The sequence below is a fragment of the Bombus vosnesenskii genome, unplaced genomic scaffold (assembly GCF_011952255.1).
Source record: "Bombus vosnesenskii isolate JDL3184/JDL3185 unplaced genomic scaffold, Bvos_JDL3184-5_v1.1 scf7180000013266, whole genome shotgun sequence".
Classification (NCBI taxonomy): Eukaryota; Metazoa; Arthropoda; class Insecta; order Hymenoptera; family Apidae; genus Bombus; species Bombus vosnesenskii.
Window position 1 is genome coordinate 796,385 of NW_022882926.1, and position 17,490 is coordinate 813,874.

The 17,490-nt window shown below is 33.9% G+C and overlaps 1 protein-coding gene across 1 annotated transcript in view; it reads left to right on the top strand.

Moving 5' to 3' along the window:
- LOC117243636 (protein spaetzle 3-like) overlaps positions 1-15,831 on the top strand; it is a 29,450-nt gene extending 13,619 nt beyond the window's left edge. Inside the window, exons 5-8 of the mRNA XM_033511284.1 lie at positions 6,292-6,416; positions 12,083-12,373; positions 13,041-13,166; positions 13,235-15,831. Coding sequence (XP_033367175.1) covers positions 6,292-6,416; positions 12,083-12,373; positions 13,041-13,166; positions 13,235-13,427 — 735 coding nt within the window. The 3' untranslated portion in view covers positions 13,428-15,831. The remainder of the gene's footprint in view (positions 1-6,291; positions 6,417-12,082; positions 12,374-13,040; positions 13,167-13,234) is intronic.
- The last annotated feature ends 1,659 nt before the right edge of the window (positions 15,832-17,490 follow it).

Genomic DNA, 17,490 nt, shown 5'->3' on the forward strand with positions numbered 1-17,490 from the left:
CGATGAACCTATATTAAGATTGACAACTTGCATTTATTATTTATTCATTTGAAATTGCTCGTTGACGGTACAACATTGCAGTGATATTTGCACATATTGTTTAAAATAAGCTCGTGTGTCTCTGTACAACAAGTAGATGTGCTTTTATCAACCATGTCCATTGAGTATCAGGAGGTTAACGTTAATAGCTTCATCGATCTTTTCTCTTAACTGTTTGCGTGTATCAAGCTTTTCGATTAGACATGTTCTTCGTAGCTCCAAAGAGAAGAATCTGAGGAGGATAAGTCAAATTAATGTGGAGGTCGTGTCACAGTCTATCTCTATCTGACACTTCCAATCTATCGATCAGCAAAAGTCTCATTGAGCAATAGTGTTACGTCTCTGGTAACACAGTCAGGTGGATCATCGTGCTCGTCCATAAACGATGTTGTATTTCTAATGACGCGCTATCTAAGCACAAGGATAACCAATGTTGCAGAAGATCTGTTTGAGATACTCCTGTGAGATAGTCCTTAAAGAAATGAGATCCGATGAAACGAATGTCTGCTAATATATATCGCACATTTGCGGAAAATCTGTACGTGAAAATACGTTACTGCGTACGACTGTGGTACTCTTGAGTATATTTGATGTGTTGAAGCGTGGGGATTTCTTCTTATTTGTACCATCGTACCAAAAATATTTAAATTTGTCTACATTAATACTTCGATGTATATCGCCTTATCTCGATAATGAAGTTGAATCGATTCATATTTATTGTATAAAATATTTTTTTTTATAGAAAAAGACTTACCAGACGTGATGGCGAAGTTTCTCCGCGTATTGATCATCTTATACGTTTTTCAAACATTCGTAAGCGGTACAATAAACTAATTTATTATATGCATATTTTTTATACGTAGACTAAAAATATATGAAAGACTATCTAGGTATAAATATGTATTTCGATGCTTTAAAGTAAACTTTTAAGCAAACGATGTTTCACACAGATATAATTTAATGCGTTAAATAATAATGACGCATAAAATACGCATCTGTGTTCTTTTTTCTTAACAGTAAAATAATCTTTAAATAATAATATTCATTTTGTACATTCCTTATAGTATGACTAACCGGAATTCTTTGTCTTACCTTTTTCCTAAATTTTAAGTGCCTTATAAATTGATCATAGGATCTATGATGCTGTCGAAACCTTACAGCAGCCTTCGGGCTAATGCGAAGTACACATATCTATGACAACGACGAATATTTCGCGGCGATATATTCGCAGCGGTATGTTTATATGTACTATACCCAAGTATTTATGTGACAGTCTATGTGTTTGTTCACGCCAACGCAAAGCAAGAAATTTCTACTAACACTGCAAATATGTAGTGTCTTTTTTTAGTGTTGGAATTATGTTGCTTTTCTCTTCGCTGCTGTTCCTTTGTTCCTTTTAACACGCAACAAAATTTGCTACGTAATTAATAGAAATTGCTAGAGATCGTTTAGTCAAATGATAGAATTGTTTAAAGGCGACGAAAGTGTGAAAATGTTTCTGCATTACAATTTAAAATATGGTATTTTTCGATGTAGAAAGCGAGCAGTGAGATTGAGCCGAATAGTAAAATCGACTAACTCAAATGTTGAATTAGCGCAAATCTCATTCATTTAGTCGTTAGTCGGTTGACAATAGCGTATTGTCAATATTTATCCACATTACGAGATGTGACTGGCAATTGTCCATTTCAAGCCTTTATTTAACTGCTCCGCTTTTCTAAGTAGAATAGACAGGCAGTTCAGACCTCTCAAATATACCTTCAAAAACTACACAAGTTACAATCGTACTAAAAAGAAAAACTAAAGTTTATTAGCAATACGAAAACGAAAACTTTTTAACAGATTATCCGTTATTAAGTAGTAACTTATGAACTTTATGAACTATTTTATTGCAATTACTTAAAAATGGCATTGTTTTCTATAAGTGAACAATACAAATTCATTTGTCGTTTCACAAGTAATTTTTGTGTAAATAATGAACAGCATTTTTTACTAGACATTCTAATTCATTATTTACGTAAATAATATAAAATTGAATTTAATACAACATTCATCCCTCATTAATTTCGTACATTCCTACGGAATAATGAATAGTTCAAAAAAGTGATAAATTTATAATTATGTTCAACATTGTATGTATAAATACGTGTACATACGAACATGTGAAATGTACATATGATTAAAAGTGTGTAGTAGGTATTTTTGCTTATTTTTATTATTATTTAGAGATATTGTTGGTTTGTTAGTGGAATCATGAGATTGGCGTAGAGCAAAGAGTATCGTGATGAACAAATATAAAATATAAATATTTAAATTTTATACTTAATGTTTGTAAAAAACCCAGCTACGTGAATAAAACAACGTTATATGAGAGAATTTTCTAAACATTGGCAATGTTTGGAAATTTTTCAAGAGACTGATGGTACATTAAATAAATAAATGTTTTATTATAGTATGCCATAAAATCAACATATCTTACTTAAATTGAGTAAGTCATTCAGTTTTATAACTGTCCTTACGCAACCGACATGTGATCTTCAGATTTCATCATGATTACATGTTCATTAAGATAAATAAATGATTTAAAGCACTTTTGTAATATAATGTTAATAAAAATTGCATTTTTCATATTATGTTACAAGCTAATAGGAATAAAAATTTGCATTATATATTATACATATAATCTCACGTTAAATGAAACCAACCTTTTTATCATTAATTCGCATAGTTATTGCCATTAAATTTATATTGCAAAATCTTGGAGCTTATTAAATCATTCAGAAGTATACAAAATTCATTTTCTTTCTTTTTTCAACTAATTGTATTTAATATTATTACATTTTAATATTTTATATTCCCTGCGACACACACACACACACACGCACACGCACACACGCACACGCACACGCGCACACGCACACGCACACGCGCACACGCGCACACGCACACACGCGCACACGCACACACGCGCACACGCACACGCACACACACAGAGTATTCATAAATTGCATGTATATTAAACACACAAGTAAACAAATAAAATTAATGGAGAAAGTTTCGCTTTGACAATATTTTCATTCTGTCGAATTTATTTTATTTTGTTGCTTGCGTTGCATTTTGAATACAGAAAACAGAACATTAATATGTAAGCATAAAAATTGGCTTCTTTTGTAAAGCGTTATTAGTGGGAAACATTTATTTGGTACTAACAAATGTAATAAATAATTATTTTCTTTACGCAGATTTCTATTTCATATATTGTTTCGTACAAATAAGATTCGAAATACATACAAACAATTTAAAATCTATTATATGTGAGCAAGAAAATATTAGATGGCACAGAAATCTAAAAATATTTTTTCATTTTTTTTTTTATCAAATCACTTTTACGTTTATTTCCTCCTTTCAGCAATTACAGATCTCTATGTCATATAATTTTCTTCAGTATAGTAGACTAAATTATTTTATAATCCAATAATTAAAACATACGCATAGATGTTATATTTCTTTCTTAGACAGAAAGTTGAGCTTAGCATATGTTTCATTTACTCATATCAAAATCGTATACAGTACAAAATGGTAATTTAAAACTAGTAAGTTTTGTGAATATCGTAGATATAAAATAAATAATATTTATATGAAAATAATTTATCACAAAAGATTATAGAAATTTAAGAATGTGCTATCGTATTGTCCCGATAAGAACAGATCATTAGAATTTAATTGAATTTAATATCCTAATACCTCTACGAGCTTATACGACTTTTTCTTTTCGATTTCTTAACTCATATTAAAGTACTTTCATATTCAGAATTACCATCTACATACCACTTAACTATTAATCTAACGCATTAAAAAATTGCAAGACGAGTACAGTGAAATAATAGAGCTATAAATCAATATGTACCATAAGTGTCATTTTATCTGTTTGCTTATCACATGTAACTTAATTTTTTAATTCAATTCGTGTGAGAGATTGCAATTCACTGACGTAGAAACACGGCGTGATTCATTTCTGGCGGGCAATGTATCACGTTGCTCATACTTTCCTCATACATACAACGTTCCAGACTGACTCGAGTCACTGAATGACGCCTACTGATTCTTCAACGGAGCCGTGAGTGTAGGACGATAATCATTAACGGACCCGATTTCCGGTACAAATCAGCAATTCTATAATTATAATCATTCGTGGCGTTGATCGTGAATGTACGCGCGTTTATGTAAAATTTACAATACTTAAAATAGTTAAATAATTCAAATTGAGGATATATCGATGTTGAAGCAATTCGTAATTTAGTATTCACTACAAAATATATTCAATCCAATTATTAGCGAATTATTAGTTTTGTATCATTTTTATATTGCCTTTAAAAAATTCTCTATTACTTTTGAAGGCTTGAAATGACTTTCATCGGATACATTCTTTACTCGTCACAATGCACTTGAAGTACCATTTTCATCATACTAAACAAGTGTTCTCATCCTTTTAAACGGAAGTATAAGTAACTAGCTGCTATTCTTTTTTTCTCAGATTTCTTCATAAACAGAGAACAAAATTTTTAAGCCCAAATGTTACAACTACACATATCTTCCCTTTGAATGTAAGACGAAAATAGAAGCTTTCAATGAATTTAAAGCGTAGACATAGTTAGAATATACAGATCTGATAAACATCGCTGATATATAGCTATTTTCACAACTTCAGTTTCTATGTAATAACACTGTTCCTTTAATTCTATTCATAGAATAGAATGATACAATTTTTGGTATTGTTTTGGAACACGATGTATATACCGTATGTGCACACATCAATGTACAGTATACGATAGTGTACACATCAATATCTTTTAAAAGTATTCAAATATTATTACTACATATCGGTCAAAATATCCGGGTATTTATGAATGATATAGTATGTGTGTGTATATTTGTATGTTCAATTAACTTAAATATAGTTTAAAATGTTTTTTTCATATATCGATTTTCATATATAAGTTTCTTTGTGTGGACCATAGATAAACTCCAAAATACACCAAAATGCACAGAAGTAAATGAGAATTTTGATTTTGTATAAGTTAAACGTTGTGCAGTGATATAGATATAAAGTTAGATATTATTAAATATTAAATTTCACTTTTACCACATTCAGATACCATACCATATCCACAAGGAATCGCATAGTGTCCGCTTTTATTCGATCAGATCCTGTATCTTCGTCCTGCGATCTTCGTATGCACATTTCAATTATTTTATTTCAAGTCAACATTTGTCGCGCCGAGACAATTGTTTCCTCGATGAAGACGTCCTTGCGGTTGATCGTAGGTGTTTCCATGACATTACCGAAGTGTATTTTCCGTATATCTTTACCATCCTTATTCTACAAAGCATGTAGTACGAGGACGCGTAGGCTACATACTATACAATTTACAAAATATGTACATGTCGTACCTCGTATCGTTATTGCGCAGGTGTTAGCAAATATTCTCTGATTGAAGACGTCGTTTCACATTTCTTTGATACGAACCTTGATTGAATAGAAATAGAAACGACCAAAGGGTGGTTCGTTTGGCTCGTGTCTACAATGCGAGCGTGTACGACGATCGAAATGGTCAAACACGCCCTAAACTCACACGAGGCGTGGTTGTTTGATGTCGATCATTTTATGTGCATATCTCCGTCACTCGTTTATATCCTAACTATTTAGTATTTCTCCGCTCGTATCTTGAATTTCTGTTTTGAGAACTACAAGAATTTTATATATTCTATCGCAGTATTTTCTATATTTTATTTGGAAATCTTTCGCGACGAAGTAAATCGCATTGTATCACGTAACGTACGAGTCATTACGTTCATATCGAAATTGCATCTTCTATTATATCGACTAATATTATACTGCTCCAACTTTTTAGAACAATCTTTCTCGAGCCGTATACCTATTTACTGTAATTATTAAGTAAATATACAACATAAGTTTAATCGACATTAAATAATCTTCGAACTAGCCGCGCCTGTTTAGTTGTACAATAGAGGTTTGTACTTGCGTGATGTTTTTTAGAAATGGAAAAATTAATATACTTTAAGTTATAATAGATGTAGAACATGGAAACTCGAGAACTGTATACAAGAAATAATTGACCATTTTCTCATATTTGTAGCAACGAATAACGAGATTTGCGATGTTTATGTAGTTAACAACAACTTATAGAATCAAATATTGCGAATTTAAGACACATTATATTTTTGTTATAGATTCTTTGGACCGCACTTTCCGTTGCTCTGGGAGTCGAATTGAGGGGAGATTTGGTACGTGGTGTACCGTGTATTAAAAAATATCATCAGCTGTTCTGTCCAACTGCCGGAAACACATATCCAATGTAATACCTGTAACAACAACGTAGTAATATTTTACGTTTACGTTATTATCTTATTATATTACCTGCCACGTATTTAGCATGTAACTAATAGGTATTTGTTATGACATAAACGACGTAGTTAGAGTTGGATGTAAAATAAAAGAAGATTCATACTCGTTTGCAATATCATATGTCATCGCATATAATATTCAATATTTCGTAGTAACATTTAACGTGATACTGCAAAAATAGTATTTAACGTAATTAGTTCATAATATTACATATAACATTATTAGCAATACAATTAGAAATAGTAGAAGCAAGGCATTTTACAGATATCTTCAAATCTTCAAAAACAACTTTGTTTACTAATTATCGATTTTTCTGTAGGAAAATTAAAATTTTTGTAGAAGCCACTTCAAAACTGAAAGAAAAAGCTTGGCTGACAATGAGTCGTACTATAATTGAAGCATTGAGAGCAAAAGTGAACTTTTTTTTTTTATTAACGTGGAGGAAATCCGCGCGGACACCAGGCCGCTTCTGGGGAAAAGCGGCGTGGTAGTACCGGACTCCAACCGACTAAAACCTCCACGATGACCGTCCCGGCTGCGATCGAAAGGGGCCCGGGAACCGGTGTGAGCGATACACCCCCTTCCCCCCCAAAAAAAGCCAACACCACACGGAGTTCCCAAGCGGTCACCCCCATCTAAGTACTATCCGTGCCCTACGTTGCTTAACTTTCGTGATCGGACGAGAACGAGTGCTTTTTTTTTTAAGCTGTTTATTTAAAACCCAATATACAATTTTGAATACATTATAGTGTTCACAATAAACGGTGAATTTATATAATGGTATCTTAGGCAGAGGTACCGATACGCAACGGTACTACGTAGCCATGCTGTAATATGTTGTTGACGCTTTACATTTTTCGTGTTGGATATATCTTTTGGTTTAAGCCGCTGGGGGAGCGGAGCTTCTATGTGATTTTGTTCTTACTTGTTGTTTTTGTCCTGGAAACTGGGTCGCAAAACAGGACGCTTCGGTAGTATATTTTTGGGTGCTGTGGTGTTTGGGGGCGGGGTGGGGTAAGGGGAGAGGGAGGGGGATATTGAATAAATAAGTTTCTTTTAAAAGAAGGAGAATTGCAATGATTACAATGTTTGCACCTGTGTTGTACGGGGGCAGAATTGAGTTTTATCGGTTTAGTGGATTTTCTCTCTTATTTTATTATGGATTCGGTATCCACCAATATTTTTTTGAATTTTTTCTATGTTTGTCTTTGGTGTCCTTCAGAGGGAGGGCCATGTTGTATCTCCATCTAGTGTCTGCGGACTGGCCATCTAGGTTTTCTTCGTAAAGTATAGTTTGGGTCCCTATTTTTCTTTTTATGTGATAAATTATCGGAATGTTATTTTGGTCTTGTAGGTAGTTTTTTCCGTCAAGGTATGGGAAAGCTTCTGGCGGGATATAGCCTGTTATCAGAGTGTTTTTGTAATATGCGTCATTTGGAAATAAGCAACTGAAGATTAAACTATTTTCTTTTATCTTTGCCGCTTGCGCGAAGTGGTTTCGTATTAGCTTTAGGATGTGACAGTCTATGCGGTGAACGTGGGCTAGGTCGTATATTATTTTGTTCCCTACGTACTTTGTGAATCCGCTGTGTTCGGATCTGTAGGTACTCAAGCAGGCTCTGATGCATTTTCTTTCGAATATGCGAATTTTTTCCATTTGGAAGGCTGATATGTTGTACCAGATTGGGCAGCCGTAGGTTATGATCGGTCTGATTAGTGCTTGATAGCATAGAATTTTTACTTTCCTGTCGAGATGTTTGGAGTGGAATAGATTTTTCATTTTCCAAAATGCTTTATTGGCCTTGGTAAGTTGAATTTCGGTGTGCTGCTTGTAATTTAATTTGTAATCTATGTTTACCCCTAAGTATTTTACGCAATTTTTGTGTGGTATGAGGGCCCCTTTGTCTGTTTTTTCTCTTATCTGAAATTTTTTGCAGTGTTCTCTTTCTATTGGGCCGATTTCACTTGACTTGGGTCTAAACAGTATGGTTTCGCATTTGCTTATGTTGATTTTTAGTTTCCATGCGTGGTAATAGTCGTTTATTTTCTCAAAAAGTTCTTGAAGTTCCGTTTTTATAGTTTTGGTTTTGCGGCCTGTTACGTATATGATTAGGTCGTCTGCGAAGGCTATGGAGCGTTTATGGGTGGATGTATTGAGATCAAAGAGGTTTAGTAAGTCACTGTTGTAGATACTGAAAAGTAACGGGGAATTTACTGTACCTTGTTGTAGACCGTTTTTTATGGAGAATTCTTTGCTTGATGAGTGTGAACCTTCAGTCATTACGAATGTTCTGTTTGTGATCATGTCCCAGACCATTTTAGTCAGGTGTTTAGGGAACTTTTTTTTGTTCAGTTTGTATATGAGACCTGGGATCCAGACTGTGTCGAAAGCTTTTTCGAGGTCTATTAGACAGGCGGCTACTCGTTGTTTTGCGTTTAGAGCCCAGCAGATGTCCGACGTGAGTTTGTTTATTGCGTGGATTGTGGAGTGTTTGTGTCGGAAGCCGAATTGATTCTCTGGGATTATGTTGTTTTTTGTGCAGAAGGAGGTTAGGGGGTTGTTTATGGTTATTTCAAATACTTTGCTTATGTTGGGGAGGAGACTTATGGGTCGTAGGTTTGCGGGCGATGAGCCGTCGTTGTTCTTTTTTGTTATGGCTATCAATTTGGCTTTTTTCCATTTTCTGGGGAAGTATGTGTTGTTTAGAGCATTGTTGAAGAGTACCGTGTAGTACCATTTTATTTTGTTCGGTAGGCGCTTGAGTAGGATGTTTGGGATGCCGTCGAAGCCGGAGGATTTTTTGTTGTTTAGTTTGGAGAGGATTGTGTTTAGTTGATTGTAGCTTGTGAAGTAGTTTATTTCTGGATCTGGTTGTTTGGGATTGTCTGCGGTATTTTCGTTTGAGAATGTGCAGACTGTTTTGTTTAGCATTTTGTCTTGTTCCATTTCATTTTTGAGTTTGTTTGTTTCGGCGATGATAATTCTGTTTAGTTGTTCTCGGCCCATGTGTTCGTTTTGCGTATGTATTTTGGAAAAGTGGGTGCCGATGATGTCTAGTTTTTCTATTGTTTTGGGCATTATGAAGTTACCCTCGGTGTCTTTGATGGTGTTGTGTATCGTTATACCTGCTTCTTGGATGAGGGGGGCATTTTCTGGGGGCAATTTGAGAGGTGGGATGGGGCCCCGTTCTTTTGGTCTAAAGATTTGATTTATTTGTGGGAACATGTTGGCTGAGTCGTTCTTGGAGATGTTTTTTATTTTGTTTGTCCAGTAATGGTTTATAGAAATTGCGAATTCTTGTTTCAGTTGCGCTTTTATCCTGTGTAGTAGGAACTTTAGGAATTCTAATTCTTCTCTTTTGTCGTAGGAATAGTTGAATTTTATATTGTTTATTTTGGACAGTATGTAGCTTTTATCTCGCTGTAGATCTTTTATTTTATTGTTTATATAGGGCTCGCATGAATTTTTTTGTTTTATGATTGGCACAGATTTTTGGAGAGCGATTTGTGTATGTTTTTCTATTTCGTCTAAGAATGAGTCGATTTGTCTGTTTGTTAGGTTGACGTTGTTGTAGATCTTTAGGTCGCAGTTTTGTTCGAGTGTGTTTTGGAACTTTTTCCAGTCTGTCTTTTTGTAATTGTACCTGGGTGTCTCGGTCTGAGTTTCGTGTGTTAGGAAGTCAGATGTGTTTTTGTTTACGTGAAATACTAGGGCGTTATGGTCACTGTCATAGGCTAAGGTTTGAGGGTGTTATTTGGACGTAGGTTTTGGAATTTTAGTCGCGCATCTGCTAGGCATATGAGCCTCCTTTTGGGTAAGAGGGTAGCTCGGAGCTGTATAAGTTTGTTTTGTAGTGGATGCTTTTATTGTCTAGCCAGTTTCTAATGAAGTTGCCTCTCGTGTTGTTTATTTCGTTTTTCCAGCTTGTATGTTTCGCGTTAAGGTCTCCTGCTATTATATAGTAGTTTTCCGGTTTGTTGAGCTGCAAGAGTTCGAAAAGATTATTGAATTCGTAGTTAAATTCTTTCTGGTTTCCGTAGGTTGCGTAGGCTGCAGTGATGAATAAATTTTCCTTATTGCTTATTTTTATTTTTATGATCGTTGTTTCTGAGGTTCTGAAACTTGTTATTTTATCAATTAGGATCGTTTTGTATTTTATGGGGTTTTTTATGAGGATCGCTGTTCCTCCTCCTTGACTGGCGTTCGGTCTGTCGTGTCTTATCATGGTGTAGTTTTTGAAGTGTACTTTGTGTCTTTTGTTTAGTTTTGTTTCTGAGACGAGTACCATATCGGGGGCTTCTTTATTTAGTAGGGTTAGCATACTGTATCTTTTTTGGTTTGAGATTAAAGAGTTAGCATTTATTGCGATTATTTTCAGATGTTTTAGGTTAAATTTATGTGTTTTTTGCTGTGATTGTTGGTTTGGCGTGTTTTGGTTATTCGTCGTCTGTGCTATTGAAGGTGCTGAAGATGGCGTCGAAGCTTTCTTCGTGCGTTGATAGGGTGTTTTTTATTTCGTTTAATTGCATTTGTTGTTCTTTTAACGCTTGGAGGATACCTTTTTTAAAGTCTTCGATAACGTTTATAATGTTTAGATGGGGGGAGTTATCGGTTGTGATTGGGCTTTGGCTTGAACGCGGATCTAAGTTTGCTGATTGTGGGAAGATTTTGGTTATTTGATTTAGTGTTGTTTGCTGCTTCACTACGTCAGAGAACTTTAGTTCTGGGATGTATTTGCGGCTTATTCGGGCAATTCGTTGTGTCTTTGCTTCTTTGTCTTTTTTGATTTTATCGGCTAGCTTTTTACGAAGCTCTACGAGTTTGGGGCAACCTTTGTATGACGCGGGGTGTCCGTAGTTTTTGCAGTTGACGCAGAATATTTTGTCTTTGGTTACTGCGTTTTCCCTTTTTATTTTGCAGTCGCCTGGGCCATGGGGCTCACTGCATTTAACACAGCGGTAGTTTAGGTTGCAGTTTTGCGCTGTGTGGCCTAGTCGCTGGCATTTGTGGCATTGAGTTATGTCATCCTGTTTTTTTATTATTTTTTCCCATTTTATCTTGTAGTAGTTAAAATGGTTTATTTTTAGTAGCTTGCTTATATTGCTGTCGGGGGATAGCTGTATTATGTAGATTGGGAGCAATGTATTGTGACGAGAACGAGTGCACTCAACGTGGTATGAGAGTTGGCTAGATTAAAAGTGGACTAACTTCGACTCAACAAGCTGATTCGTTGTCGACAATAAATGTGATCACAAAATATCCAGCGCAACAATTGATTTCGTTATGTTATCTGTGTTTGATGCAGACAAATCGAGTTCTTACATGTTTATACAATTAATATAGCTTATTGGAATAAATGATCGCTATAAACACAAATTCAAAAAAATGTATCTTCGTCCATTTCATGTCATGCTTTCAATGCTTCAATTAAAAGTAATAATATTCATGGATCTAGTTTACAACTAGTTTTCCCACACCCTGAACATTGTTACGAAGAATTATATTAGATTTCCTATACAATTACGTTTCGTTTCATGCAACATATTTCTCGCATTGAGAATTTTTCATAGGTGTTCATAAGATAATGAAATTTAAAACGATAAAATACTTTTTAGAGAACGGATAGAACGTTTTATTGACGAAAATAAGGCGTTAATGAAGAGAATGTACGGTGACTTCGAAATGAGTTCAGGATACGGTTCTCCGACAAGAGAGCCCAGTCATCGGACACGTAGGAGACGAAAAAGTAGAGAAGCTACAAAACATGATATCCCCGATGGTGGACCTAGTTTTCGCGACGAACTGGATCCGGAAATGGAGGCTGATGGTGACTCATTTTTTGCTAATATCAGAAAGACCAGAAATCCCCGACAATCTCCTGGAAAGAATCGAAATGACAGTGGCAGGTACTTTCTTCGAGAGCTTGAGTTTATAGGTCCACTAAAAATCGCTAATGACAAGATATCACTATTCCATAAGATAATAATTCAAATTGATTTCTTTTTCCTTCTATCGATGCAGTTTTTTACTTATAGGAAGTTCCACTTCTTTTCTGGTCAAAATTTATCAGTATATCCTATGTGTATAAGCAAGAAATAAATATTATACAAAATAGGTCGTTTTAAGCTTCGTTATAAAATTATAACAGAACACGACAAAAGGAAAAGATTTATAGCTTGCTTATACCACTGCACCTTTTCGCATGTACAACTTGGAACATGAAAAAGTTTATCCAAGAATTAATGTTGACTCACTGTCGACTGGTAAATTACATTTTTTACCATCTACATTCTTGTATCCATTGGCGGGAACAGAGGACATTTTAAAATTGTGTATCAACAAGGAGTAATTATGTGATTGTCTCTCTATAGTTTACATTTTTCTTATAACTTTAAATAAAGCTCCAAACAATTTATATTTACGTAACATTTTTCTATTGTTTACAATTACAGGACAAATGAGAAATATTAGCACGAAAACAACACTAATACTATCGTTGTAGATAGAAAAGAAAATTACACGACAAATAAAAACGTGGTAACATTAAGTATTAAACAGCCGAATATTTTTCAGAGTCGATGCATGCGAATCGAAGGTGGAAATTGTAACTCCTTATTGGGCCAGCAACAGCGCTGGCAAAATTCGTGCCATTGTGAACACACAGCATTTCGAGCAGGCCATTCACCAAGAAGTTTGCTCGTAAGTGTGCTTTCATACACGACTTTACGTGAAATCGGAACTTTTCTTCAAAAACTTTCCTCTTGCAGGAAAACTCAGACAAACCGCTGTACTGGTGATTGCGGTTGCGAACAAAAGTATAAGTGGCACCGACTACTTGCGTACGACCCCGACAACGATTGCAAAGGTATCTTCATGGACTGGTTCCTCTTCCCTTCCTGCTGCGTCTGTAGATGCGACCCGGTTCCGAGCAAATTTTCCTCATCTAACAGTCGAAATTAACATGACTTTTTACGAGCAAGAGTCTCTTACATTGTCACGATCGAACTTGTGATTCAACTGCGATTAGAAAGAAAGCTAGAACACTGTACGCAGATTGATCTTGTCTTCGAAATGAAATTGAATTGCGGCAAGAGAAACTATCATCCTTTTGCTTTAAGCAGGTTTCAACAACGCCGTCGCTTCGATAGGATAAAACTCCGCCACATTTATTAAATTAAGCATAACATATATGTTTAATTGACGATTATTACATTTCGTCGCTAAGAAAATCCGCCTTATTTATGAATATAGTACTAGAAACTATTGGAGGAATTTCTACTATTCCCTTCCTACTGAGGAGCGTTTCTCCCTTTCTTTGTCGGATTATTAGGATTAAGTTATATAAAGAATTAAATAAATAGATATAATAGATTATAAATTAGAATAGATATCATTATTTTCCTGCAATACTTTTTGGTAATGCGAATTAGGGAAAATTTGTTATATTATTAGTTGTTTATTGTTATCTATCTTCATTTATTGTAAAATAATACTTATCAGTGATAAACTACGGATGTTTATGCATTTATGGTAAGTTTCAAGATGCAAACATGTACAGAACGCACATAACACACAGAAAGATATTGTACGTACAAAGTACCGAAAATAAAGTGCTGCTCGTCATAAAAATCTTCAAGTTCCATGTTTTCAGTAGTGTTTATAGAAATACGTATTTGCATAAACATTCACAGTCTAGTGATATCGTATTTAATACAATTTTTGTTACTAATTTAATGATCTATCGAACATCTATCAGCAATGTAAGATCAAGGCAACTAATTAATAAGGAAAGGATAGCAAAAAGTAATATGAGAAGGAACAGATGCATATTAACACATATATTATGTACTATATTGGCTGTAAATTATAAACAAATCAGAAATAATTATGAAAAAAGGGTGTCCTTTGGTCATCTGAATTCAATATCATGTGAATAATATCACAGCCCGGTTTAGCGATACATGTAACTAATATAAGTATAGTATGTCCTACTTAAACGTATACACACCATCGAAAGAGCGAAAAAAATGTTTTACGTAAAAGTTGTTTGGAATACGTGAATTTTTGAAATTCTTATTTCCAATGATTTGAATATTAACGCGATTTGTTATGTATTATAATATTGATGTCACTTTATTACGTATTTCACAACGAATTCAATAATGTTCAATAATATTTTCTCAATAGTTAGAGAAATGATAGGGTGCATCCATTTAAAGTAGACATACTGTACGTATAATAAACTCGCCATAGTTTTATAATTAGCAGCTGTGTATTTACGCGACTCTTGTTTATTTCAATTTTCGAATGACAATTACAATAATTTTTTGCAACTATGTTTTTATATATTATATCGTGTTATGAACATTATCGATGTAATAATGCTCGAATTGCTATTGTGATAATAGACAACAGCGTTAAAAAGAACAATGATATTTAAAACAGTAAACAAACTATAATACCATTTTCGTAAACCTTTTAAACGTAACGAAATAAGATAATCGTAATAAGATAGATTCGAATTTCAGTCAGTTTGTTTAATGGCAACGTGACAATACTAATATAGTTCATATATTGGCGATCAAAATTTTTCAGTTCTATATCTTTATAAATACGTAATACGCATTTGTTGCTTTCTCTTGTTAATTACAGTCTAGTTTATCAGAGAGAATTTGCTTGTGATCGGCAATTTCGCTATGACCTTCCCTTGCAACTAAGATACCCGACGCCCTCGTATCAATTTAAAGCAGCATTTAAATTTTGGTGTATCAAGGTGCTGCGTATTTCGAATGTAAAAAACAGGAAAAACTCGTTCCATGGTACCTTCGGTATGCTTTTTTATACGATAGACAAGATAATTACATTCGATTGAAAAGAGGCTTTTCTGCTGCGCAACCTTCGCGTTTTGTCCTCCATCGTTCACGTCGACATTTTTTTCCCTCCTTTAGTTTAATTGTAAGTAAATAAGTAGATATGCGCGGTCATTTAGTTGGAATGCGTATCCTGTTGTCACAATCTCTTTCTGACAATCTAGAAAATATAATTCTCAGTAATCGACGTTGTTATTTCTTTTTCGTCGGAGTAGTTAGATCATTATATTCATTACCCGTGTTTCATTGTTTCTTCTAGGATATGTATCTTCAAAGTCAAATACCGTGTAACGAATCTACATAATTACTAGCGTGTATAAGTGTAATTGCATAGAAACGTTAAAATACGAATTAGAAAAATATTTATTAAGTTATGTACGCGAACCGCAAACAACGAAATCCAAACATACATATGTAACACATTATATTCCTATATTCGGTAAAATAGAATTTTGTACATACGCGAAATAAATTCTGATTATTATTCCCTGGAATTTTGTGCAGCGAAGAATTATTGCAATTATTGCGTGGAACGTCTAAAATATGTGATCTAACCGAGTTTCCTGGTCCTATATAATGGCTAACACAAGAAAATAATAATTTGGATCATTTAAGATATGTAGGTAGAAAAGGATAGAAGAATGACAATTTCCATGACCAAATAAAAGAATCGAAAACAAGAATTAATTCTAATACTTCTTAATTATTATAGATATAGAAATATAGCTTTTTATATTATAAATATAGAAATATATTCATTCTCAGTGTTATTTTATTGAAAATTACTAAACGTTAACTGTTATAAAATTCGATATTCAAAAAGTAGTAACTAGACTGCAGGTGTTTGTACGTTTATGAAAAATTTTAATCTATATGTGCAAAATAATAGATAACATGCAAATTATAGAAAATATTTAAAATAAAATACGAGTAATATATACGAGTAATACATATATATACGATGAAACAAATTTCTATGTCTAAATTTCATTTCTTTAGTTACGTTAATAAAAATATTTGAATTTATATAAACATTTGTAATCTAACGATGATATCCCGACACAGGCTGTCAGTTCTTCATTTTACGAAAGTTGATGTAGATTAAATCGGGTTTTTCTTTCTAACAATTGTGAACACGTGTCTAACCCTACTTTAAAAAAAAATGTAATTAACCAACACAAATATACCTCGATGGTATAAACGACATAAACTTACGATAATATGATACAAATTCTATTTAGAAAGCAACAAATATTCAATTCTTTTAAGTCCTAACTCCGCGCGATGATACTAAATTTCTGAATAAACATTAAACTCAGTTCTCTCAATTTTCAAACTAGCAGAAATAGCATTATCATAACCAAAAGCGACCGATGACGAATGATATTCCATTGTAAACGTCGAAGAACGTAGGCGTGAGGTATTTCGGTTATTTCGACCTCCGGTGCAAAAGGATTATTTGGCGGGCAATTGATTGTGTGAAAATCACGTATCAACATGGTGATTTTGGAATGTGCATTTCGGAGAAGGAAAAAATCCGCGTTGAGACGTGGGCCAATCACAGTATATCGCAAACTTCTTTCACCGAACGATACCAGCTTATTCTATGTGGGAAGGACATCACAGGAGCATAAATATTTTGTTTGAAGGATGTAACTAGACTGCGGATTTTTATGCTTTCATAAAGAATTTGAAAGTGCGATATTACGCGGAATGCGCATGATACGAAAAAATATATAAAACATTGAAATTACAGTGCTTTTTATAATATTCGTTAGGTAAGACAATATTCTATGGAGATTTTATTTCTCTGATTATGTTATGTATGTCTGCATACAATAAAAGTATAAAATGATAACGGAGCCATTTTTCGAAATAATGGTCAAGCGAACATTAATCTCAGTAATAAATAGGTCGGATATGACCAATTCTTTGGCACCAGATATCGTGCCACTCGTGGGGAATTTTGATAGAAAAAGTTTCTCGGATAGGAATTGAGAAGCGCGTGTTAAAAAATTAATATGAAGATTCGTAACGTCGATTCTGTTTAAAGGAATGAAAGCTTACCTTGATACTAAGTAAATAAAGGAGTTATTAAAAATGTCGTTTTGGCAACACATTTCATCGATATATAGTTAAAAGTGTAGGTAGAA